Source organism: Pantherophis guttatus, chromosome 3 (genome assembly GCF_059756535.1).
Source record: "Pantherophis guttatus breed Tessera chromosome 3, ASM5975653v1, whole genome shotgun sequence".
In the NCBI taxonomy this organism is placed as follows: domain Eukaryota; kingdom Metazoa; phylum Chordata; class Lepidosauria; order Squamata; family Colubridae; genus Pantherophis; species Pantherophis guttatus.
In genome coordinates this window covers 210,216,566-210,244,087 of record NC_142065.1, presented here as the reverse complement: position 1 = coordinate 210,244,087, position 27,522 = coordinate 210,216,566, and the positions used below count along the sequence as shown (strand labels likewise).

The 27,522-nt window shown below is 44.2% G+C and overlaps 1 protein-coding gene across 2 annotated transcripts in view; it reads left to right on the top strand.

Moving 5' to 3' along the window:
• Window positions 1–27,522, top strand: part of SLC45A4 (solute carrier family 45 member 4) — a 105,771-nt gene that overhangs the window by 39,986 nt on the left and 38,263 nt on the right. For both annotated transcript variants that reach the window (XM_060681798.2, XM_087890949.1), the window contains exon 2: window positions 25,190–25,944. In XM_060681798.2, the coding sequence (XP_060537781.2) occupies window positions 25,704–25,944 (241 nt within the window). In that variant the 5' untranslated portion in view covers window positions 25,190–25,703. The remainder of the gene's footprint in view (window positions 1–25,189; window positions 25,945–27,522) is intronic.

Here is a 27,522-nt window from a genome sequence, read left to right as displayed (position 1 = left end):
CTGGTTCTTACTTAACGACCGTTGCTGTGTCCCAAGGTCACGCAATCCCCTTTTACGTCCTTCGAACAAGCAAAGTCAACGGGGGAAGCGACATTCATCTAAACCAGCAGTCACCAACTGGTGGTCCGGGAGAAAATTTTGGCAGCCCGCAGAAAAAATATTTGCATTTTTTTATATTGCACTAAATTAGAGGTCCTCAAACTACGGGCCCTGGGACAGATATGTGCAATGAACATTTGTGTTGCTGCAGAGAGTCTCCCCCTTCAGGGTCTTTTTGTGTGGGTCTGAGGGGGGCAGAAATTCTGACTTGGGGTCTGCTTCAGCCTCCTGGTGTGGGGCTTTGGGCGAAGGCTGGAGGGAAGGGCTGCTAGTGGCAAAGAGCCCGAGAGCCTCGTTCCAATGGGACTGCATCATGGTCTGGAACTGGCTGACCATCTCAGCCCACTGAGCCTCCACGCGCCGGTACCTGGCCTTGCACTCCCACAGGTCTTCCCTCTGCTTAGAAAGCCTATGCTCCTAGTCCTCAGTGAGGTGCTTCTGCTGAGCCTCCTTCTCGGTCAGATCCAATTTGAACTGAGCCAGCTGTTTTGCCAACTCTTTCTCGTGGTGGCTGCTTAGCTCCAACCACTGCTTCCTGTTGGGGCCCTAAGGGGCCTGGGTGGGGAGGCGAGGAGTGGCTGGGAGGGGAGGAGCGAGTAGAGGCTGGCGAGGTGCCCCTTGACGTGAGTGACATGGAGTTGTCCACGCCCACCCAGTCACATGACCACCTAGCCATGCCCACCCAGCCAGTCATTAGGCAGATCATATTAGTGGTCCGTGGGATTTAAAATTAAAAGAGCCTTGGTGGCACAGCAGACTAAAGTGCTGTTAAGTAGCACCAGCTGCCTGCAATTACTGCAAGTTCGAATCTCGCCAGGCTCAAGGTTGACTCAGCCTTCCATCCTTTCTAAGGTAGGTAAATTGAGGACCCAGTTTGTGGGGGCAATAAGCTGACTTTGTATAAATATACAAAAGTATGAAGGCTATTGCTTAACGCATTGTAAGCCGCCCTGAGTCTCCGGAGAAGGGCGGCATATAAATCGAACCAATCATTAATTAATTAATTAATTTTATGAATTCAGTGGTTCCTGAGGTCCGAAAGGTTGGGGACCGTTGATCTAAATGACTGAGTTCCTAACTTAGCAACCGCAGTGATTCACTGAACAGCAAGACGGGTCGTAAAATGGGGCAGGAGTCACTTAAGAAATGTCTCGCTTCACATTGGGCTCCATTGTGGTCATAAGTCGAGGACTACCTGTAGTCTGCTTTGCTTAAAGGAGCCTGACAGATCAGTAAAACTCCCTGTTTTGTGTTATTCCAGCTCTGGCTATCGGCACTTTGCAAACAATAGGCACATCTATGCCAGTTCAAGTCGGACCACGAAAAACAAACCCCCTTAATCAATGTTTTTAAAGACAGGAATGCATCCTGCCCTCTCCTGACTGCTGTCCCCACCCCTCCACCCCCATGATGCCAGTTGGTTTCCGAGCTGCCCTTTCTCATGCCCCCGATATCTTCCCACCTTGGGGACCTGCCCTCTCTGCCAGTTACCGAACTGATGGAGAGCCTAAGGACCGGATGCGACAGGAAGCCCAGAGGGAAATGACTCAGAGGGGTTTATATAGGAAGAAGTGCCCGGATTATGGATGAATAACTGGCTAGGTGCCAAGGGCAAGGGCAGGGTACTGAAATGGAGAAGTGACTGGAGAATGATGGAACTGTTGGAGAACTTCAAAGCCCATCGTTCTCAGCCTGGAAAACTTTGGAATGGAATGGAATAGGAATGCGAATGGGAAATAGAATTGGAATTAGAACTGGAGAGAATAGAATAGAATAGAATAGAATAGAATAGAATAGAATAGAATAGAATAGAATAGAATAGAATAGAACAATAAGAATAAGAATAAGAATAAGAATAGAATACAGAGTAGAATAGAATAGAACAGAATAGAATAGAACAGAATAGAACAGAACAGTAAGAATAAGAATAAGAATAAGAATAAGAATAAGAATAAGAATAAGAATAGAAGAATTAGAATAGAATAATAGAATAGAATTAGAATAGAATAGAACAGAACAGAACAATAAGAATAAGAATCAGAATCAGAATCAGAATCAGAATAGAAGAATTAGAATAGAATAATAGAATAGAATTAGAATAGAATAGAACAGAACAGAACAGTAAGAATAAGAATAAGAATAGAAGAATTAGAATTAGAATTAGAATTAGAATTAGAATTAGAATAGAATAGAATAGAATAGAATAGAATAGAATAGAATAGAATAGAATAGAATAGAATAGAATAGAATAGAAGGACAGGACTTTGGAGGTCTTCTAGTCCAGCCCCCTTCTGAAGCAGGAGAAACTATACTATTTCAGACAAGTGACTGTCCAGTCTCCTATTAAAAACCTCCATTCATGATTAATTGAGCCTCACTGTTAGGAAGTTTCTCCTTAATTCCAGGTTGCTTCTTTCTTTGGTTAGTGATGGGTGGACTTCAGCTATCCTCAACCTTCATGTACAAATGTAGGAATTGTCTTGAAAAAGTAGTTTAGGACCAGCCATTCAGGACAGGTAGTCCTCGACTTAACGACTGCAATTGGGTCCAAAATTTCCGCTGCTAAGCAAGACAATGGTTAAGTGAGTTGTGCCGCGCTTTGCGACCTCTCTTGTTAAATTAGTGACACGTTTGTTAAGTGAATCTGGCTTCCCCGTTAACTGTCAGACGGTCGCAAAAGGGGAACATGTGACCACGGGACACCGCAACAGTCATAAGTACATGCCAGTTGCCAAGCTTCTGAATTTTGATCCCGTGACCACAGGGATGCTGCAACGGTCATAAGTGTGAAAAACGGTCAAAAGTCACTTTTGGTGGGGAGGACTTCTGGTGGCACCGCAGGCACCGAGGACGCTCTTCTCTTGAGCGCCAGCCCCGTGATCTCATAAAGCCGCTAGAACAGCGCAAATCAGCTGTCTAGCGGCTTGAAAACTTTATCCCTGGGAAAAGGGGAGGAAGAGAGCAGACGGGCGTAGGTAGAGCTCCCCAAGGAGCCCCAGGAACTATTCTGGGGCTCGAAGGGTGAGAGCTCCCTGGAAGCCCGACAGAGCTCCGGATCCGGGACGTTTCTGCTTCAAGCAGAAGAAGACGCCGCGACCACCCCTGCAAACAACGCTTGAATAAACATCATTCGGAAGCAGGCTGAGCAAACTCAGGAGAGATGAGATCTGCAAGTACTGAACTTTAACTCCAAATGTGTATTACTTCCTTCTCACTTATTAAGGGGAGAAAGTGAAACCAAGATGGCGATTGTGCTTTAATTGGGCGTGAAAGCGAAAGTTAAAAAGGAAAGTTTCTGTTAGCCAACTCTCTTTCCATCCTGTGGCATTTGGACCTCCAGGAGATTTGAAGGGCCTATTGCAAATGGTCTTTTTCATATTTTGTTGCTAAATCAAACCGTGCTAAATCGTGACACGGATTTGGAGCCCTTAAGAGCAAACATTCTGTGCCTTGAATTATTGGTGCTGGAAATATTGTATTGCAGAGTCTAATCCTAGAATACTAATTCGGGTGGTGTGTCTAAACTCCAGAGACATTCCGGTTTTAATATTCCTCCTTCCCAGATGTAATGTGCTTGTGATTCCTGGCTTTATTTTCCAGATAGCAGCGATTAAAAACAAGCTCCTCCTGTCCTTTCCTATTTTGCTATCTGCCACGGTTTCTGCTACGAATTCTTTGCAGGTCTCCCGCTTCCCCGTGGGAGGATAAACTGCGAGTGTCAACATTTTGTGAAAAGGCATCCACTTAGCTAGTAACAGTAAGAGTACCAATAAAAAAGGAAAATGTTTTGTAGCCCAGGGTTGAAGTATGGGGTGCTTGGTGCTCTCGGAGCTTGGTTGTTGTCTTGCAGATGTTTCATTACCCAGGTAGGTAACCTCATCAGGGCTAGAAGAGAATGGGGTTTGTGGAAAGGAGGAGGAAGAGGAGGAGAAGGAGAAAATGACTGTGGAGTCCTTGGTGCGCTCTGAGCTTGGTTCTTGTCTTGCAGACATTTAATTACCCAACTAGGTAACCTCATCAAAGCTAGAAGAGAATGGGTTTAGAGGAGGAGGAGGAGGAGGAGGAGGAGGAGGAGGAGGAGGAGGAGGAGGAGGAGGAGGAGGAGGAGGAGGACAATGACTATGGAGTCCTTGGTGCTCTCTGAGCTTGGTTGTTGTCTTGGAGACATTTCATTACCCAAGTAGGTAACATCATCAAAGCTAGAAGAGAATGGGGTTAGAGGAGGAGGAGGAGGAAAGAGGAAGAAGAGGAGGAGGAGGAAGAAGAAGAAGAGGAAGAAGGAGAAGAAGGACTGTGGAATCCTTGGTGCTCTCTGAGCTTGGTTGTTGTCTTGGAGACATTTCATTACCCAAGTAGGTAACATCATCAAAGCTAGAAGAGAATGGGGTTAGAGGAGGAGGAGGAGGAAAGAGGAAGAAGAGGAGGAGGAGGAAGAAGAAGAAGAAGAGGAAGAAGGAGAAGAAGGACTGTGGAATCCTTGGTGCTCTCTGAGCTTGGTTGTTGTCTTGGAGACATTTCATTACCCAAGTAGGTAACATCATCAAAGCTAGAAGAGAATGGGGTTAGAGAAGGAGGAGGAGGAAAGAGGAAGAAGAGGAGGAGGAGGAGGAAGAAGAAGGAGAAGAGGAAGGAGGAGAAGAAGGACTGTGGAATCCTTGGTGCTCTCTGAGCTTGGTTGTTGACTTGGAGACATTTCATTACCCAAGTAGGTAACATCATCAAAGCTAGAAGAGAATGGGGTTAGAGAAGGAGGAGGAGGAAAGAGGAAGAAGAGGAGGAGGAGGAGGAAGAAGAAGGAGAAGAGGAAGAAGGAGAAGAAGGACTGTGGAATCCTTGGTGCTCTCTGAGCTTGGTTGTTGTCTTGGAGACATTTCATTACCCAAGTAGGTAACATCATCAAAGCTAGAAGAGAATGGGGTTAGAGGAGGAGGAGGAGGAAAGAGGAAGAAGAGGAGGAGGAGGAAGAAGAAGAAGAAGAGGAAGAAGGAGAAGAAGGACTGTGGAATCCTTGGTGCTCTCTGAGCTTGGTTGTTGTCTTGGAGACATTTCATTACCCAAGTAGGTAACATCATCAAAGCTAGAAGAGAATGGGGTTAGAGGAGGAGGAGGAGGAAAGAGGAAGAAGAGGAGGAGGAGGAAGAAGAAGAAGAAGAGGAAGAAGGAGAAGAAGGACTGTGGAGTCCTTGGTGCTCTCTGAGCTTGGTTGTTGTCTTGGAGACATTTCATTACCCAAGTAGGTAACATCATCAAAGCTAGAAGAGAATGGGGTTAGAGGAGGAGGAGGAGGAAAGAGGAAGAAGAGGAGGAGGAGGAAGAAGAAGAAGAAGAGGAAGAAGGAGAAGAAGGACTGTGGAATCCTTGGTGCTCTCTGAGCTTGGTTGTTGTCTTGGAGACATTTCATTACCCAAGTAGGTAACATCATCAAAGCTAGAAGAGAATGGGGTTAGAGAAGGAGGAGGAGGAAAGAGGAAGAAGAGGAGGAGGAGGAGGAAGAAGAAGGAGAAGAGGAAGGAGGAGAAGAAGGACTGTGGAATCCTTGGTGCTCTCTGAGCTTGGTTGTTGTCTTGGAGACATTTCATTACCCAAGTAGGTAACATCATCAAAGCTAGAAGAGAATGGGGTTAGAGAAGGAGGAGGAGGAAAGAGGAAGAAGAGGAGGAGGAGGAGGAAGAAGAAGGAGAAGAGGAAGGAGGAGAAGAAGGACTGTGGAATCCTTGGTGCTCTCTGAGCTTGGTTGTTGACTTGGAGACATTTCATTACCCAAGTAGGTTAGATCATCAAAGCTAGAAGAGAATGGGGTTAGAGGAGGAGGAGGAAGAGGAAGGAGAAGGAGAAGACTGTGGGATCCTTGGTGCTTTCTGAGCTTGGTTCTTTTCTTGCAGACATTTCATTACCAAACTAGGTAACATCATCAAGGCTAGTAGTTGATGATGATGATGATATCTAATTTGGGTAATGAAACATCTGCAAGAAAGCAATCAAGATCAGAGAGCACGAAGGATCCCTCAAGAGCGTTCGTGATCCAAGACTTCCTTGGGCTAAACGAGAGCCCGGGAAAGGAAACCTGCTATAGCTTCTAGAGCAAATGGCTGGGACCAATAGGAATTGTAGTCCAAAACAAGGAGAGCAGCAGGCTTGGATCTGCCCACCTTCAAATTAGTGTCTAGGAATCCTAAGTTAGCATCAAGCTTGTGTCAGCTGACTGAAACCAAGATTGTCCTTGAGTTGGGTTACTCAGCCTTAGCCATTTTAAGATGTGCGGACTACAACTCCCAGAATACTCCAGCCAGCATTCATCAATCAAGGAGCTACCAACTCAAACAAGCTAACACCAAACCACAGCCTAAACAAGGAACCACCATGAATACTCTCGCCAACACCAACAGGGCAAGCCACTTGTGGACAGTCGGAGAGCAAACCTCCCCACTCCCTCCTAGCACTGATAGTATTACCTAGTCGGGTAATGAGACGTCCAGAAGAAAACAACCAAGCTCAGGGAGCAACAAAGACCCCTCACCAAGAGCCTTGGTGGCGCAGCGGACTAAAGTGCTGCTAAGTAGCACCAGCTGCCTGCAATTACTGCAAGTTCAAATCTCGCCAGGCTCAAGGTTGACTCAGCCTTCCATCCTTTCGAGGTAGGTAAAATGAGGACCCGGATTGTGGGGGCAATAAGCTGACTTTGTATAAATATACAAAAGTATGAAGGCTATTGCTTAACACATTGTAAGCCGCCCTGAGTCTCTGGAGAAGGGCGGCATATAAATCGAACCAATAAATAAATAAATAAATTTCGACCCTAACTCTGAGCTACAAATATTCTGCTTTGTAGGTTGTCCGCAGAAGGATTATCATTTTTTCTGCTGCTTTTCCTTGGCTATTTAATTCACCTTAAGAGTAGCAAGGGAACAGAATGTCCCAACAGCTATTATTAATTCCTTTATTGCTAGCATATGTTCCGCTCAAAGTCCTCAATTAATAGTTTCGAAAGAATATTTATCTCTTCGGAGAGATAGCAATGCAGCATTAGACTGATAGGACAGTGAGTAAAAAGTAGCTAGGATAGTTTACTGCTACACTTATCTTGCGTGACACCCATTTCCCTATCAGCTGTTGGCTTTCTTAACTAGATGAAAGGACTTCTTATGTCTCAGGAACTTTTTCAATTTTGTTTCTCTAGCAAATAAACCTAGAGAGCTGTTTATACGAATTTTAAAAAGGAGAAAATAGATCGTTCGGCATATATTCATTGGAAAAAAAAAATTGTCTGCAGGTAGTCCTCTACTTACAACAGTCTGCTTAGCGACCGTGCAAAGTTACAACGGCCCTGGAAAAAAATGACTTTACGACCGATTTTCACACTTAACAACCTTTGCGGCATCCCCATGGTTTCATGTGATTTACATACAAACGGTTCGTGTTTATGACCATTTGCAGTGTTCCAGAGGTCACGCCATCCCCTTTTGCGTCTATGGGGAAGCCGGATTCGCTTAACAACCGTGTTACTGATTTAACAGCTGCAGCGATTCGCGTAACAAAAGCTGGAAAGAGAAGTCGTAAAATGGGGCAAAACCCCCTTAACGAATTTCTCGCTCAACAGCATAAATTCCAGGCTCAGTTCTGGTCGTAAGTCGAGAACTACCTGTCTAACATGATAACCAAATATGGTCTAGAATTAATGACATCTATAAGACAGGCTAGAATTCTCTAATAAGGCATTTAATGGCACTAACCATTTTCTTAATCAATTAAAGACCATTTACTCATAGAATATTTGTAGCTCAGGGTTCCACTGTGAAACTTTGGTGCTCTCTGAGCTTGATCATTTTCTTGCAGACGTTTCTGCGAGAAATTGTCCCTATGACTGGCCCAAAGTCACCATCTTTGATGCCTAAGGCAGGATTAGAACTCACCATCTCCTGGTGATTGGCCCCAATCACCCCGTTGGCTTTCATCCTTAAGGTGAGACTAGAACTGTCATGCCTCCGTCGGAGCCTGAATCTGCGGAGCAAGACGTGACGGAAGTGGAGCAGACGGAGATCGAGGGGCTGGCTTCGTTGGCTTCGGAGGAAAATGGGGAGGAGCAGGCCCGGTCAGGCCGGGGCTTTTCAGAATTGGGACGACTTGCAGGGAGGGAGGAAGCAGGGCAGGATTGACCAAGAGAGGCTCAGCAGTGAACATGAGGAGCGACAGAGCTCAGGCGAATCAGCAAGGACCACCCCCTCTTGATCCTCGAGCATGGAGAGTGGAGAGAAGGCGAGAACGGTGCAAACTGACCCAACTACTCAGGAGGAGAGCACCCCACCTCTCTTCACAAGACGCACCTGGGGACTGAGCCTTAAGGAGACACTGTGGGGGGGGGCATTTGTCAGGAACAAACGCTGAATTCATGGAGTGTTGAGTGCCGAGTGTTGGCTTTCATCCTCACGGTGAGACTAGACCTCCCCATCTCCTGGTGCTTGGCCCAAATTCACTTACCTGGCTGAGGAATTCTGGGACTTGAAGTCCATAACACTTAAAGTCGTCAAGTTTGGAGACCCCTGCTTTAAAGAATAGGTATGCTGAGCCATGACACATGACCTGAGTCCCCGCACATGAATTGAACGGCTGCACAAAGAGATGCTTAGCACTGCATTTACTTATCAGTTACGTTCTATTAGTATTATACACTTTGATCTCAGCTGCTACCGTTTCACCTCGGTTGCATTTCTTACATTAATTCAATTAATCGTTAAGATTTCCAAACTCAAAGATAATATAAAGAATAGGCTATGGGGAAATAACAGGCTAAGATTATTCAACAGGAAGTGCCAGGTAGACCAGATAGGAGAGAGATAACCAGCTGAGCTAATTATTATTTTATTTAATTTATTTGCACCCTGCCTTTACTGTTCTTACAAATAACTCAAGGCTCAAGGTGAATATCTCCCACACACTAATCTTCCTTCTAATGTCCCCACAACAACAACCTTGTCAGGTAGGTTTGGCTGAGAGAGGCTGGCCCAAATTCACCCAGCCAGCTTTCATGCCTAAGGCGGAATTAGAACTCATTGCTGGCTGGGGAATTCTGGGAGTTGAAGTCCACCCACAGCGACGGTCGTAAGTATGAACCAATTTCCAAACGTCTGAATTTTGATCGTGGGGATGCTACAAAGGTTGTAAGTGTGAAAATGGTCGTAAGTCACTTTTTTTCCAGGGCCGTTATAACTTTGAACCGTCACTAAATGAACTGTTTGTAAGTCGAGGACTACCTGCATTGAGAACTTCCACCGTGAACTGAGGAAATGTAGAAATACTCCAAATGGATCCCAGTTTTGCAGCTAGTCCTCGACTTCTGACCGCAGTGGAGCCCAATATTTCCGTTGCTAAACAAGACACTTGTCATTTTATTAAGTTTCTTGGCACTGTTGTTAAGTGAATCACTGCAGTCATTAAGTTAGTCGCACGGGGCGGTTCAGTGAATCTGGCTTCCTCATCGGCTTTGCTCATCAGAAGGTCGCAAAAGGGGATTGCACGACACTCCCCCTCAGGACACTGCAACCAGTCAGTTGCCAAGCGTCTGAATTTTGATCACGGGACTTTGGAAGAAATACCCATCTGGTTCCGTTCCAAGCTGGGTGTCAGGTTTCGAGGTCATCTCAAATAAATTGCATTTCAAACAAAGTCTTCGATGAAAAACTTCCATTTATTAAGCACGACATTCTAACTCCAACTCCATTGCAGCCAACACTGACTTCCAGCCCCAAAACCCTCCCTTTCCGTTCCCCACTCCTCTGCACTCATTGGCCATCTTCCAAGTCACTCTACCCCTAATCTACTGCTCCAGCTCAAAGGAATTTCCCCCCTCCCATCCCATCTCCTAGGGGATATTATCTCCAGGGAAAATAAGTAGGTGAAAAGTCAAACGTCCCTTTCCAGACACCTCCGCTTCTCCTTCTTATGTCAGCACTAGAGTAAATGCAGCTTGAAGTGCTGACACTGGGAGAAAGACCCTGGAAATATGGAGGCTGATTGGAAAGAGGGTTTATTGATGAAGCAGAACCACGTGTGATTTTGGGCACCTGAACAAAATGGAGCTGGGAGTGGGAGGAGGGTTTATACCTTCTCTGGGCTTTGCACTTGAGCTTCCTGTTCCTGTGCAAGAACATGTATTCTATTGTTCGTTGTCAGATTCCTGTGGTGGGGTCATGTAGGGGTCATAGCTGGCTCTATAGGCTACAGGCAAAAGAGGAAATGTAAATCTGAAATGCTTGTCTGAGCTAATCTGGTCAACCTCTGGCTTAATGTTTACCTGAGCTCCCAGGCTTGGGCTGCTCTGGGATGGGACATACAAAGTGGCTTGTGTTCTGAATGGGGGTTGGGCAATTCCTAATGGCTTTCGTCCTGTGTTGGATCTTGGGTGAGGGGCTGCTTTCTAATTCTACCGTTCTGCCTTTGTTAGCTGTCAAACTTCGCTGCAAGCGGTTTTGAAATATCCCATCTGGAATGGATCTCTGCCTGCAGTATTTGCTTTGCTTATGAATAGAGCCATCTAGATAGTTGTCGTCTTTCAATAAGCTATCTCTTAAGTATTGACATCTGTTGTGGGCTATGAAGAAAAGGTGGGGACTGCTTTCTGCCTCTAAAAAAAAACAGGTTTCTCCATTTCCCCCTTTTGGGGAAATATAATATTCTGCCTTTTTAATATTCCCCAAAAATATTTCATTCTTCTAGAAGGAGGAGGGGGCTTCCCACAGGACCTTCGAATGGTCGTTAAACGAACTGTCGTTAAGTCGAGGACTACCTGTATTTCTTTTTTTTTCCCCTCTACACCGGTATCTGGGAATCTAAAACAGCTTCGAACGGGATTGTGTCTTCAAAAGGAAAGCGTCCATTCCCAAATGCTGTCTGGCTGTTTCGTTTCACGGTCTCTGATAAAAAGATCTGCCGTTAGCCAGCATTAGTGGCTTATCGCACACATTCCTCTGCATTGCAGCTGGAAGTCACGTGGCTTGGCAACGGTTTCCTTTTGCGTTTCAAACCAGGCAATAGAGGAAGTTGTTAATTCGGACAACTGCGGCTCCCTCCCCTACTTTTGCCTTCACAAATGACAATTAGACTGCTGGAATGAATATATATCTATATATATCTATATATATTTATTTCCCTCTCTGCAGGCCACCATGCTGCTTGGTTGATGGAACCTTAAATGGCACCAGGCACGAAGTAGGTGTCGTGGACCAAAATAAATCACAATTTTGAGACCTTGTTTTTCAAGAATCAGAACTGTTCAGACCCGGAGGAAGAGTTCAGGAGATGAAAGGGATGGTGGAAATGTAGCAGAGTTGCCATGACGTTCATTCTTGACGGACAAAAAATTTAGTGAATGTCGATTGTTTTCTGCTTTCATTCGGGGGTGAAATCCAGCAGGTTCTGACAGGTTCTGGAGAACCAGTAGCGGAAATTTTGAGTAGTTTGGAAAACCGGCAAATACCACCTCTGGCTGGCCCCAGAGTGGGGTGGGAATGGGGATTTTGCAGTATCCTTCCCCTGGAGTGGGGAGGGAAAGGGGATTTTGCAATATCCTTCCCCCAGGAGTGGGGAGGGAATGAGGATTTTGCAGTATCCTTCCCTGGAGTGGGGAGGGAATGGGGATTTTGCAATATCCTTCCCCTGGAGTGGGGTGAGAATGGGGATTTACAGTATCCTTCCCCTGGAGTGGGGTGGAAATGGAGATTGTGCAATATCCTTCCCCCGGAGTGGGGTGGGAATGGGGATTTTACAGTATCCTTCCCCTGGAGTGGGGTGGGAATGGAGATTGTGCAATATCCTTCCCCCTGGAGTGGGGAGGAAATGGTGATTTTGCAGTATCCTTCCCGTGCCACACCCACCAAGCCACGGCCACAGAACCGGTAGTTTAAAAAAAAAAAATGGATTTCACCACTAGTTTCATTCCTGTTATTCTGACTGTCCCTGATTGAATAAGTACATCACTAGTCCTCGACGTACGACCTCAATAGAGGTCCAAAATTTCCATGGCCAAGCAAAACATAGTTTTGCCCCATTTGACAACTTGTCTTGTTCAGCGAATCATTGCCGTCATTAAGTTAATCACATGGTCGTTAAGCGAGCCCAGCTCCCCCCCCTCCCGTTGACTTTGCCTGTCCGAAGGTCGCAAAAGGGGATGGTGTGACTCTGGGACCCTGGAACCGTCATAAATAGATTCCAGATTTTGATTGCATGATTGCATGGGATGCTGCAATGGTCGTAAGTGTGGAAAACGGTCATAAGTCACTTTTGTCAGTGTAACTTCAGTCAGCAAACACATGGCTGTAAGTTGAGGATTACCTATAAAAATAAACCGATATTTTTGAACCTGTTGGGTGGATGCAATTTCTCAGCGGTGGAAGCTTTTCTTAAGTCTCTGCTGTATAAGAGTTTCGTAATTAAAATGAATATTACAGAGAGATTAGTGTGTATTTTGAGCCGTGGTGGCATAGTGGTTAAAATGCAGCATTGTAGGCTAATTCTTCAGACTGCCGGCAGTTCGATTCTCACCAGCTCAAGGTTGACTCAGCCTTCTATCCTTCCGAGGTGGGTAAAATGAGGACCCAGATTGTTGGGGGCAAAATCCTGACTCTGTAAACAGCTTAGAGAGGGCTGTAAAAGTACTGTGAAGTGGTATATAAATCTACGGGCTATTGCTAATTTAAGAGCGGATGCAGTATTTTTTTTCTTTTCGATCCAGGAATAATTTTTATTGGATGCTCCTATACACAGATAGACAAATTAACAGGCAAATAAATATCTTTGGCCAAATTCGGGTTGTTTTATGATAAAAGGCAGCTTCAACATGCCAGATTTTGGACGATGCTCTTGGACTTTTATTTTAGAGCCGAGGTGGCCAGTGGTTAGAATGCAGGCAGGCTACGTCAGCTGACTGTTGGCTGCAGTTTGGCAGTTCGAATCTCTCCAGGCTCAAGGTTGACTCAGCCTTTCGTCCTTCCGAGGTGGGTAAAATGAGGACCCGGATTGTTGGGGGCAAAGGCTAACTCTGTAAACCCCTTAGAGAGGACTGAAAAAGTACTATGAAGCAGTATATAAGTGCTATTGCTATTAATATCTATATATATTTTTTCTGGACAAGAACTTTTTCAAATATTGCCCTCTGGGCTTCTCAGGAGACCAAGTCTCTTACTTAACTCCTTTGAAATCTTGCCAGGATTTAGTTCAGTTAAGCAGAAATCTTCATTTCAAGCCATGAGTGCTGCCAGACTCATTTTGTTAATAATAGGTGTTAAGTTTAGATCTAGAGTTACATAAGAAATCGCTGTTGGAGGGGGAAAAAAAATCCAAAATTGAAGTGGTCAGGGAAGATACTCCCATGGGAAGGTCTGGTCGAAACAAGGGACAAATCTTTAAATCTATCGATTTATTACAAATACTTTTAAATTTTTGAGAAGTCGTATTCTGAACATGATTTATTCATTATATCACTTGGCAGAATAACAGAGTTGGAAGGGACCCTGGAGGTCTTCTAGTCTAACCCCTTGCTCAAGCAGGAGACTCTATACCATCTCAGTCCAATCTCTTCTTAGAAATGTCAGTAATGGAGCACCCACAGCTTCTTGTGGCAAGCTGTTCCACTGGTTAATTGTTCTCACTATCAGGAAATTTCTCCTTAGTTCTAGGTTGCTTTTTTCCTTGATTAGTTTCCATCCGTTGCTTCTGGTCCTGCCTTCAGGTGCTTTGGAGAATAGCTTGACCCCCTCTTCTTTGTGGGAAGAGGGGGTCAAGAGGGAGGATCCTAGAAAGGACAATATAAATTGTTGAAATATATAGTGATTAAATAGTGTGGCCTTTTAACAGTCTCAGAGGTTCATACAGTTCTAGGATCCTTAAGAGATGGAGCACTTGAATTGAAAGCAGCAATTAAATTTTAGAAGGAATTATTTTAAAAGGTTCAGCATTATTTATTTATCCGAACTGCGGACGAAAGAATTGAAATACCCAGTATTGAGATTGATCCTTATGGGTATTAAGAAATGTGAAAGATACTTAGATGATTTTAGAATTAAACTAATTAACCAGAAAATATTTTTCATGTCTCTTGGATCCCTCAAAGAATGCTTTTAAAAAGTTGGACATCAATGTTTGTGTTGGCATTGTTGAGAAATTTGAGAGTTTTAAACTCATGATTTGTTCTTGTTCAGCCATAGCTTTCTTTTCATTCCAAATCATAGCATAGGTCAATACAATTTTGGAAAGAAATATAAGAATAAAGACGTAAATCTGAAGTTAAACTATGTTCCTAAATGGTAGAATTTGGCATTCAGTGCTTTGGCTATCTCTTTCACAGCTCAGAAATAGAATAATCGTATAAGAAACTTGTATTTCTGATACCAAGGAATGAATTTAGGGTATGAGTCCTTTACCTATTTTTGGGAAAAAAATCTTTCTAAACCTAAGAAGATGAAGCAGTAGGTTTTCATTTGGTCGAGTCTAAACGACAAAATTTTAACTACAGTCACAAGCATTTTATGGAGCTTCCTTTTAAACTGTATGATTACCATTGTATTTTTCCTCTTGGCATTATAGTTGTTTGGGTTTGGCTTTTAAAGCATTTTCTTCTAAATGGAAAAAAAAAAGTATTTTCAAACTAAGGTCCTTTGGGGATAAACGGAGGAAGAACAATCTTCCGAGCCAGCATCTGCTTTGGCGTTTGGGGAAATTGTAGATTTCAACACTTCTGGCTGGCATCTACCTCCAAAGATTAAAGTTAGAGTCAATTGTCTCCCAGCAAAAGTTTTTTTCAAGAGAGATGGACTATTTTTTGGCAACTTGGTAGTACAGTGGTTTAAGGCACCCTGTTATTAAGCTGGTTATTAAGACCAGCTGCCTGCAATTACTGCAGGGTTCAAATCTCACCAGGCTCAAGGTTGACTCAGCCTTCCATCCTTTCTAAAGTAGGTAAATTGAGGACCCAGTTGTGGGGGCAATAAGCTGACTTTGTATAAATATACAAAAGGATGAAGGCTATTGCTGAGCACATTGTAAGCCGCCCTGAGTCTTCGGAGAAGGGCGGCATATAAATCAAATTAAAAAAAAAAAAAAACTCTTGCCTGGATGTCTTCCTTTGATAGCACTCAGCTATCAAAGCCAATGCAGGCTTTTGGTCAGGGAGGGCGTTTTATCAGGTTCACCTGATTCGCCAGTTGCGTCCCTTTCTGGATTGGGACTCGTTAAATACGGTCACTCATGCCCTCGTCACTTCCCGCCTGGACTACTGCAATGCTCTCTACATGGGGCTCCCCTTGAGGAGCACCCGGAGGCTCCAGCTGGTCCAGAATGCAGCCGCGCGGGTGGTTATGGGAGCGACGGGGCGCTCCCATGTGACCCCCCTCCTGCGCGAGCTGCACTGGCTCCCGGTGGTCTTCCGGGTGCGCTTCAAGGTTTTGGTTACCACCTTTAGAGCGCTCCATGGCTTAGGACCGGGGTATCTACGAGACCGCCTTCTGCCACCAGTGGCCTCTCACCGACCATTACGCTCCCATAGAGAGGGGCTCCTCAGGGTGCCGTCGGCCAAACAATGTCGACTGGCGGCCCCCAGGGGGAGAGCCTTCTCTGTGGGGGCACCCGCCATCTGGAACGAGCTCCCCCCGGAGATACGGAGGATCCCGGACCTGCGCACTTTCCACCGTGCCATCAAAACATTTCTTTTCCAGCAGGCCGGCCTGGCCTAACCTCTCTTTTAAACTTTTTAAAATTTTTAAAATTCTTAAAATTTTAAATTTGTCTTATGAATTGGGGTGTTTTAAATTTCATTTTTCGGGCCAATTATGTAATTGTATTTTAATGGTTTTTTAACATTTGTATTATGTGTATTTTATTTGGCTGTTCACTGCCCTGAGTCCTTCGGAAGTAGGGCGGTATACAAATTCAAATAATAATAATAATAATAATAATAATAATAATAATAATAATAATAATAATAATAATAATAATAATAATACTGCCCTGCAGTTTGAATGGTGGCCTCATCCAGAAACCATATAGTTGTGGAGAGCTTTTATGATCCTTGGGTTGCTACAGCTTGGAAGGTTCTGTGCATCTCTTTTGATGTAAAACGGTAGGACAGGAGTGCCAGGTGTGGGAATTGTGTTATCTCCCCGCTGTGAGTTGGCCGAGGGCTTGGTTCCAGCTGTCAACCGTGAAGCCGTCCTGACCGAAGCCATTTTTGTCTGCTTCAGTGTTGCCACACTGGAGCTGAGGGTTAGGGAAGGGGAAATCTGAGATAGAGGGATTTTTGTAGCCTAAATAAAGTACTTTCTCCTGGGAACACCTGGAGGGAGGAAGGCGGAGTGATGCCACCCAGTTGTCGCACTACAAGATGATTGGGCCCTGATGTGACTGAGAGTTTTGAGGAAGTAGAAAAACTTTCACTTTTAATGGGGTGAAAACTACGGGAGTTTCAGAGTCGGTTTTCACCAGATATGTGCCAATAATACGATATTTCCAATCAAAGTAATCTTTGAGGAACTCGAGGGCCTCGGAGTCTTGTTTGCAATGGATGTATTACTTGGAATCCTGACATTCTGAAAGTGTAGCCTCTTCCAGCTTGGTCTTGGCTGGAGACCCGTGGTGAAATGTAAATTTTGTTACTACCGGTTCTGTGGGCGTGGCTTAGGGGTAATATGACTGAGTGGGCGTGGCCAACTTTTTTTCTTTACTTTTAAAATCATTTTTTCTACAACCTCTTCGGCTGAAGAGGTTGTAGAAAAAATGCTTTTAAATTTTTTTTTAAAAAAGCCTCTGATGATTGCGCGGCTCAGCTGGGCAATGGGAGGGAGGCAGGGATTTTTGCTACCGGTTCTCCGAACCACCCGCCTCCATCGCTACCGGATCAGGCAATTCGGTCCGAACCGGGAGCATTTCACCCCTGCTGGAGACCCTTGTTTTCATTTTCTCCTAGTCTCTCACTGTATTCTTAGCTATCAAAAAAAAAAAAAATCTGGACATTTTTAGGGTTAGAAGTGCAGTCTGTTGTAACTTCAAATGGTCCCTAAATGAATGGTTATAAGTTGAGGACTCTCTGTATTGGATAAGGCGCAGAAACCAGGGTGGTTCTGGATTCTAGAACTAGAACTAGTTCAGGTGCTAGTCCTGCCTCCTGGTGACCCAACATACATTTGGTTTTTATGGCTGTAGAGTAGACCAGTTCCCGCAATAGAGCACCCCAGGATTCTGTCCAGTGCTCCTCAACATTTTCATAAATTATCATAGATGTCGAGTGCTTATCAAATTTGCAGATGACATAAAGCTGATAGGGATTGCTAAGATCACAGAAGACGGGCTCAAGGGTCAAAAGGATTTTGACAGGATTGAGTTTGGGCCCTGTCAAATCCTATGTGAGTCTGTGGCCGGAAATGTAATTTGCAGCCCTCGGATAGGAAAACGCAGTACCGCAAGGTAGGTGGTACGTGATTCAGCAGTTGTTCATCCTTGTTTCAGCTTCCAGCATCTTATTATTTTCCAGCCCTTCCTTAGGTTCGTTTTCCAAGGCTTTCCGGAGAAGATCTTAACTGCCAGGAAAGCAAAAAAAAACAAAAAACGGGAATTTTATTAAGATTTATTGCGCCCGTCTCTTCTTGGATTGGCTTAAATGAAACTGCTATATCGAAAAGAATTCACCAAAGTTGGGGGAACATAATCCGGGGGTGGGGGGCGGGGGGACACAGATCTCTCTCTTTGGTCCACAGCTTTCAGGTCAAAAATGCAAATCAGCTCTCGGCTTACTCACCGCAGCTTTCTCTATTTTACTGTGCATTAATATTGCATTGCATATTTCTATCGAGATGATATCATGATACCATAACGGCCTTGCTAAAAGCTTGGCTCAATTTGAAAAGATTGTTGGACCCTATGTGTCTAGTTTTATATATTTGCATCCCGCCATTATTATTTCTACAAAGAACTCAAGATGGCGCACATATCCAACACACCTTCCTCCTCCTGTTTTCCAACCCTGTGAGGTGGGTTGGGCTGAGAAAGAAAGGGATTGGCCCCCAAATCACCCAACTGGCTTTCACACCTATGACGGGACTACAATTCAGTCTCCTGGTGATTGATGAAGAGTTCCCCCAGTCAGCTTTCATGGCTTAGGCGGGACTAGAACTCACAGTCTCCTGGTGATTGACCCAGAGTCCCCCAGTCAACTTTCATGACTTAGGCGGGACTAGAACTCTCAGTAGCCAAATGATTGATGACGAGTTACCCTAGTCAGTTTTCATGGCTTAGGCGGGACTAGAACTCAGTCTTCTGGTGATTGACCCAGAATCCCCCAGTCAACTTTCATGATTTAGGCGGGACTAGAACTCACAGTCGCCTAGTGATTGATGACGAGTTCCCCAAGTCAGTTTTCATGGCTTAGGCAGGACTAGAACTCACAGTCTCCTGGTGATTGACCCAGAGTCCCCCAGTCAACTTTCATGACTTAGGCGGGACTAGAACTCTCAGTCGCCTAGTGATTGATGACGAGTTACCCTAGTCAGTTTTCATGGCTTAGGCGGGACTAGAACTCAGTCTCCTGGTGACTGACCCAGATTCCCCCAGTCAAGTTTCATGGTTTAGGTGGGACTAGAACTCTCAGTCGCCTAGTGATTGATGACGAGTTACCCTAGTCAGTTTTCATGGCTTAGGCGGAACTAGAACTCAGTCTCCTGGTGATTGACCCAGAATCCCCCAGTCAACTTTCATTATTTAGGCGGGACTAGAACTCACAGTCGCCTAGTGATTGATGACGAGTTCCCCCAGTCAGTTTTCATGGCTTAGGCAGGACTAGAATTCACAGTCTCCTGGTGATTGGCCTAGAATCCCCCAGTCAACTTTCATGACTTAGGCGGGACTAGAACTCACAGTGATTGATGAAGAGTCCCCCAGCTGACTTTCATTTCTAAGGCAGGACTTGAACTCATGGTCTTTCGCTTTCTACCCTGGTGCTTTAACCACTAGGCCACAAACTGGTTCTCAGTTAATTGCCGATAGCTTTGCATTCTCTTTGGCGGTGTCCATGGCAGGCTGGTGGGAAAGGAGATATTATCCCGGGAGCCCAGACTTGTCCAACTTGAGATCATCAATCAAGACAACGCCCAGTGCAATCAATAATCTTAATTGGGCTTTGCACAATGGCAGCCAGATGTAGGGGAAATATACCGCTGACAAGGTGATTACCAAATCCACCCTATCTGATTGATTACGTGCTGTCAAGTCTGCGTAGACCACGCGAATAGATTTTCCATGCCAGGATTACATAAGAATAAAATCAAACACACTTACCTAATTTAAAGAGATATCCCTAAATAATTATTTGACAACAATTTTGGAATTTATAACATTGATAGTTGCTTGCATAAGTAAAGGTAAAGGTTCCCCTCGCACATATGTGCCAGTCGTTCCCGACTCTAGGGGGCGGTGCTCACCTCCGTTTCAAAGCCGAAGAGCCAGCGCTGTCCGAAGACGCCTCCGTGGTCATGTGGCCGGCATGACTCAACGCCAAAGGCACACGGAACGCTTGTTACCTTCCCACCAAAGGTGGTCCCTATTTTTCTACTCGCATTTTTTTACGTGCTTTCGAACTGCTAGGTTGGCAGAAGCTGGGACAAGTAACAGGAGCAGCTCACCCCGTTACGTGGCACTAGGGATTCGAACCGCTGAACTGCCGACCTTTCGATCGACAAGCTCAGCGTCTTAGCCACTGAGCCACTTGTTAGCAAATTGTGCTTTGTTTGTTTGTTTTCTAAATGTGGCATCATCACTGCTTGTTGTAACAATAGATTTAAGCAGTGGTGAAATCCAATTTTTTTTTACTACCGGTTCTGTGGGCATGGCAGGGGAAGGAGACTGCAAAATTCCCATTCCCACCCCACTCTGGGGCCAGCCAGAGGTGGTATTTGCCGGTTCTCCAAACTACTCAAAATTTCCGCTACCGGTTCTCCAGAACCTGTCAGAACCTGCTGGATTTCACCCCTGGATTTAAGGCTTGAAATCTATTGTTACGTAAAATAAAATAAATATTACATGTACTGTAAAATAAATATTAAATGTACTTTCTGTCATTCTAGTGATAATAGAGTTTATATTCCCAACCAGCTTTATTTATTTTATTTTATTTTTAAATGTGAGTCACAATTTCTGGATTTAAATTGCTATTCTATGCTTATCCTTGTGAGGAGATCGACGCTTTAATGCAAAAGGATTTTTTGTTACAACTATTCATATTCCCTTGTTGTTTCCTCCGCAGCTCATTGATTTGCTGGCTTTGCATATCAATTGCGTGCTATTAATAGTGCTTTCTTAGTCATACGTTCTTTTGAGCATGGCTTGATCTAGAAAGGAAGTATTGATCTAATTCAGTCTTTGCTAGTCTGGTGCCCTCTATATGGGTTAAAATTGCAATTCCCAGGACTCTCAGTTGAAATGCCCAGAAGGAGTTACAGAGTCCTGACAGAATATTTGTCACTGAGGGTTGAACTGGAGGGTCCTTGATGCTCTCCGAGCTTGGTGGTTTTCTTTCAGATGTTTCATTACCCAACTGGGTAACATCATCAGTGCTAGAAGGGAGTGGGGTTTGTGGAGAAGAGAAGGAGGGGGAAGTTTAGGGCAATGACTACGGACTCATTTATTTATTTATTTATTTATTTATTTATTTATTTATTTATTTATTTATTTATTAAATTTATTTATTTATTTATTAAATTTATTAAATTTATTAAATTTATTAAATTTATATCCCGCCCTTCTCCCCGAAGGGACTCAGGGCGGTGAACAGCCGAGAATTAAAATAACATGCAATATAAAAGTTAAAATAATTAAAAATAAATTAAATTAAACAGCCGCCCCAATTTAAAATCCCTAGCAATACAATTAAAAAAAAACCTAAAACCTATTCAGGCCAGGCCGGCTTGCTGAAATAAAAACGTCTTCAGGGTCTTACGGAAAGTGCGGAGATCCGGGATCAGCCGTATTCCGGGAGGTAGCTCGTTCCAGAGGGCGGGTGCCCCCACAGAGAAGGCCCTGCCCCTGGGGGCCGCCAGCCGACGGATGCTGTGAGCTTGATTGTTTTCTTGAAGATATTTCATTACCCAACCAGGTAACCAGGTTTCTAGCTCCCTCTTAAGGACATTGGCTAGAGAGCTAACCAATCAGGACACAGTATGATGCAATACAGCCGTACAGCAGTCTTAAAGCTATATTTATGGTTTATATATTGCCGACCCAACAAGTTAGGTAATAATCATTTCCTAACGGTACCCGAAGCAGAACTTCCAGATTCGGTCACGGTTTTATTCCATACAACATCCTGAACTCTCAGGTTGCCTCTTCCCTCGGTGTATTCAAAATGGACAGTGATTGATGAATATGTGTATATGTATGTGTATGTATATGTGTCAGTAGTGGGATTCAAATCCCGTCGCTACCGGTTCGCTCATGGGCGCGCACGCGCTTGTGTGCACGTGCAACACTTCTGCGCCTGCGCAGAGACGTCCGGGTGGGTGGGCGGAGCTTCCCGTCACTGCCGCTACTGGATCGCCCGATCCGGGACAAACTGGTAGCAACCCATCACTCATATGTGTGTGTGTGTATATGTATGTATATATGTAAGGGATGCGGTGGCTTAGTGGCTAAGACGCTGAGCTTGTCGATCGAAAGGTCGGCAGTTCAGCGGTTCAAATCCCTAGTGCCACGTAACGGGGTGAGCTCCCGTGACTTGTCCCAGCTTCTGCCAACCTAGCAGTTCAAAAGCACGTAAAAAATGCAAGTAGAAAAATAGGGACCACCTTTGGTGGGAAGGTAACAGTGTTCCGTGCGCCTTTGGCGTTGAGTCATGCCGGCCACATGACCACGGAGACGTCTTCGGACAGCGCTGGCTCTTCGGCTTTGAAACGGAGATGAGCACCGCCCTCTAGAGTCGGGAACGACTAGCACATATGTGCGAGGGGAACCTTTACTTTTGCCTATGTATGTATGTATGTGTATATGTGTGTATGTATATATGTGTGTGTGTATGTGTGTGTGTGTGTGTGTATGGTTTGTTTGTGTGTATGTATGTGTAGGAGTGTGTGTATGTATAAGTATATGTGTGTGATATATACACTGCTCAAAAAAATCAAGGGAACACAAGCAGAAGACATCCGAGATCTGAATGAATGAAACAGCCTTATTAAATACTTTGTTCGTTACATACAGTAGTTTTGTGTTCCCTTTAGTTGTTTGAGCAGTGTATAAACTACTGTATGTAAAGAACAAAGTATTTAATAAGGCTATTCCATTCATTCAGATCTTGGATGTCTTCTGCTTGGGTTCCCTTGATTTTTTTGAGCAGTATATAATGTTTGTATGTATGTGTGTATGTGTGTGTATACTGTGACAGACACAGACACAGTATATTGATATATATGTATGTATATGTATATGTATATGCATATGTAAATGTAAATGTATATGTACACACACACACACCTTGCCTCCAGAAGTTGTGGAAGCTCCAGCACCTGGAGGCTTTTAAGAAGAGATTGGATAACCATTTGTCTGAAGTGGTGTAGAGTTTCCTGCCTGAGCAGGGGGTTGGACTAGAAGACCTCCAAGGTCCCTTCGAACTCTATTATTCTATTCTATTCTATTCTATTCTATTCTATTCTATTCTATTCTATTCTATTCTATTCTATTCTATTCTATATTTCTATTTCTATTCTATTTCTATTTCTATTTCTATTCTATTTCTCATTCCATTCCATTCCATTCCATTCCATTCCATTCCATTCCATTCCATTCCATTCCATTCCATTCTATTCTATTCTATTCTATTCTATTCTATTCCATTCCATTCCATTCCATTCCATTCCATTCCATTCCATTCCATTCCATTCTATTCTATATTTCTATTTCTATTTCTATTTCTATTCTATTTCTAATTCCATTCCATTCCATGGGTGGGTGGGTGGGTGGGTGGGTGGGTGGATGGATGGATGGATGGATGGATGGATGGATGGACGGACAGACAGACAGGGGAGGGAGGGAGGGAGGGAGGGAAGATGTGTATATACGTATGTGTTATTTATATGTATGGGTAGATAAATACTTCCTTTTGAAAGCAGGCAACCAAATTTCATTTTTAATGTGGGCCAGTGTGCTTTCTTGTCAGTGTAAAAAATGACGATAAAGGTGACCTCATCTATCTCCTCTTATCAATCTTACCACCTGTGGACACGCCCAGGTCCCTCAGGAGAGCAGGGGAACCAGCTGCCTCCTTCCTCTGACACACCGTGCGTGCTGTGACACTTCAAGGAAGAGTACAGGTAGTCCTCGACTTACCACGTGTCACACAGTGACCGTTCGAAGCTACAACGGCGCCGTAAAAAAAGGGCCTTGTGTGACCATTTTTCACATGTACGACCATTTCAGCTTCCCCCACGGTCACGTGATCCACATCCAGACGCTTGGCAACTGGTTCCTATTTATGACGGCTTCAGTGTCCCGGATTCACTTAACAACCAACCGGGTTACTAATAAACGGCAGTGATTCATTTAACAACTGTGGTAGGAAAAGTCATAAAATGGGGCCAAACTCGTTGAACAACTGCCTCGCTTGGCAACATAAATCTGGGGCTCCGTTGTGGTTGTAAGTCAAGGACTACCTGCAAAACGTTTGGGACAAGAGATCTCTTATCCCGTTCCTGAAAAACGAACGTTGGAAACTTTTCAAGGAGCAAAAAAACATCCCTCCTCTTTTGTACATCCGATAAATATCCTTTCTGTGGAGAAATAACTCCCATCGCTGGTCTTCCTCTCACAAGCTTTGGGGTCTTTTTATTAAAAAAAAAAGAGCATGTTCTCAAACGCTGGTTCTTCCTTCCTTTTCCTTCCTTCCTTTTTTTTTCCTTTATTCCTTCCCTTCTTCCATCTCTTTCCTCTTCTAGTCTCCTCTCTTCTTTTCTACCTTACTCCTTCCTTCCTTCCCTCCCTCCTTCCTTCCTTCCTTTCTTCCTTTCTTCCCTTCTTCCATCCCTCTCCTCCTCTCTTCTTTCTTTTCTAATTTATTCCTTCCTTCCTTCCCTCCCTCCTTCCTTCCTTCCTTCCTTTCTTCCTTTCTTCCCTTCTTCCATCCCTCTCCTCCTCTCTTCTTTCTTTTCTAACTTATTCCTTCCTTCCTTCTTCCTTTCTTCTATCCCTCTCCTTTCTTCCTTCTTCTTTTCTACCTTCCTCTTCCTTTCTTTCTTTCTTCCCTTCTTCAATCCCTATCCTCTCCTCCCCTCATCCTTCTTTTTTCTACCTAAATCCCTTCCTTCCTTTTTCTTTTTTCCTTCCTTCTTTCTTCCTTTTCTTTCTTCCTTCCTTTTCTTCCTTTTCTTCTTCCTTCCTTCCTTCCCTTCTTTTTCCTTCCTTCCTCCTTCCTTCCTTCCTTTCTTCCTTCCTTTCTTCCCTTCTTCCATCCCTCTCCTCCTCTCTTCTTTATTTTCTAACTTACTCCTTCCTTCCTTCTTCCTTTCTTCCCTTCTTCTATCCCTCTCCTTTCTTCCTTCTTCTTTTCTACCTCCTTTCTTCTTTCTTTCTTTCTTCCCTTCTTCCATCCTTCTCCTCTCCCCCCCTCATCCTTCTTCTTTTCTACCTAAATCCCTTCCTTTTTCTTTTTTCCTTCCTTCCTTCCTTCTTTCTTTTCTTCCTTCCTTCCTTTTCTTTCTTCCTTCCTTCCCTTCTTTTTCCTTCCTCCCTTCCTTCCTTCCTTCCTTTCTTTCTTTCTTTCTTTCTTTCTTTCTTTCTTTCTTTCTTTCTTTCTTTCTAATTTCTCCAAACCATTTTGAAAGAGGGGCATGCATTTTTTATAAACAATAAATCAAAAGTTTTTTTGATTGCCTGGAAAAAAAATAAATCAGATACGTCTAGAGAGCTGCTTCAAACAGTTGCCTGTTTTTGGCCAGGAGAGTCCACAGGAGTGAAGGGAGGCCTGGTTTTTAGTGAATGAAAGGCGGGGTGGCTATTTTACATGCCTGTTAATCCGTGATTTGATTTTTTCTCTCTCTCTTTTTCCCTTTTTTTTTTTTTTAAATTTTGCTTCCAGATTTATCAGCCGCTCGATGGGGATTCGCATCTCCTCTTCACCTTTGTGTAGCCAGCAGAACGAGTTCAGCACCTCTTTGGTTCTCATTATGAAACTGGTATTAACTGAATGGCAATTATGGATTTTTAACTCTAGATCCCAGTAAGCAAAAAAAAAAAAACAACAACAAAAAACGGAAGCCCACCAAGCCATATGTTGAAAAAAAATCCTTTTCTTTCTACCAAATAAGTTGGATGTTCCTCGCCGAATGTTGGAAAAGCCTTTGTGAAGATTCGATGCCAAAAAAACCACCCGTTTGCTCCCGAGGGAAATTACAAATATTTTGCTTGCACCGCAAGGAACGGGACGCCATGAGGAACAGCGGAAGGCAGCCTAATTTATCGCAAGAGATGATAGAGTTATTTATATAGAGATTTTAAAGAGAGAGAGAGAGAGAGAGAGAGAGAAAGGAATAAAATTAAAAATCTATATAGGTAGATATAGATAGATAGATATATAAATATATGTATTTTTTATGGTGATGAAAATGGCTCCCCAGAATGCTGACTCAGAATCTATGCAAGTCCAAGAGCTTCCAGGCGTTCAGCTCCAGAAACCCGAAAAGGAGCGCGAAAGTAAAGAAGAGACGATTAGCGAAGGATCCATAGACCGTATCCCGGTACGGCTATGGGTGATGCACGGCGCCGTCATGTTTGGCCGGGAATTTTGTTACGCCATGGAGACAGCTTTGGTGACACCGGTATTGTTACAAATTGGTAAGTCCAATGGATGCCGGGCCTCCTTAGGAGATGGGCCCTTGGTGCTCCCTGAGCTTGGCGGTTTCCTTGCAGACGTTTCCTTACCCAACTAGGGAACATCATCAGGACTAGAAGGGAGCGGGGTTTGCTCTCTTTTTGTACACTAGTGGGGCAGAGGTGGGATTCAAATAACTTCCCTACCGATTCACAAATGTGAGCGCTCCTCTGCGCATGTGCACGGCCTTCCGCGCTTTAATCCAGTGGTGAAATGTAAAATTTGTTACTACCGGTTCTGTGGGCGTGGCTTGGTGGGGGGAAGGTAATGTGACGGTGGGCGTGGCCAATTTTTTTTTTTTTTACTTTTAAAACCATTTTTTTTCTACAACCTCTTCGGCGAAGAGGCTTTCAAAAGGCTCTGACGATCCCAGCTGAGTTGCCTGACCGGCAGAGGCTTTTTTTTCTTTTAAATGCCTCTGACGATCAGGCAACTCAGCTGGGATCGTCAAAAGCTTTTAAAAGCATTTTTTTCTACCACCTATGAAGCGGTTGTAGAAAAAATGCTTTTAAAAGCTTTTGGCGATCCCAGCTGAGCCTAGCGATCATCAGACGCTTTTTTTTTTTACTTTTAAAAGCATTTTTTCTGCCGAAGAGGTTGTAGAAAAAATGCTTTTAAAAGCTTTTGACAATCCCAGCTGAGCCTAGCGATCATCAGAGGCTTTTTTTTTTACTTTTAAAAGCATTTTTTCTGCCGAAGAGGTTGTAGAAAAAATGCTTTTAAAAGCTTTTGACAATCCCAGCTGAGCCTAGCGATCATCAGAGGCTTTTTTTTTTACTTTTAAAAGCATTTTTTCTGCCGAAGAGGTTGTAGAAAAAATGCTTTTAAAGGTAAAAAAAAAAAAAGCCTCTGATGATTGTGCGGCTCAGCTGGGCATGGGGGGGGCAGGGATTTTTGCTACCGGTTCTCCGAACCATCCACCTCCATCGCTACCGGATCGGGCGATCCGGTCCGAACCGGGAGCATTTCACCCCTGCTTTTCTCGCACATTACATCTGGGTGGCTGGGTGGAGCCTCCCATAGTCGCCACTACAGGTTTTCCCAAACTGGACAGAACCGGCTGAATCCCACCTCTACAGTGGGGGTTCTCGGTGCTCGGTCCACTTTTCCCAATGATACCCCATCAAGGAGAATATTTGTAGATCGGGGTTGAAGCGAGGGGTCCTTGGAGCTCTCTGAGCTTGATGGTTTTCTTACAGACATTTCATGACCCAACTAGGGAACATCATCAGTACTAGAAGTGAGTGGGGTTTGTTTTCATATAATATACTAGTGGGGGTTCTTGATGCTCTGTCAACTTTTCCCCATGATACCCATAAAGGCAGTGGTGGAATTCAACTGGTGTAGCAACCGTTTTGCTTCATGCGCCAAACGAGCGCCAAACGGGCGATCCACCCGCGCGCAGTACATTTGAAAACAGCACCTTCTACTGGAGCTCCGGTGAATAAAACAGCTGAGGCACGGCAATCCGCGCTGCCGTGCTGATCAGCTGGGCTTCAAACAAAGGAAATAAAAGTAGGTATAGCGCAATGGCGAGCGGG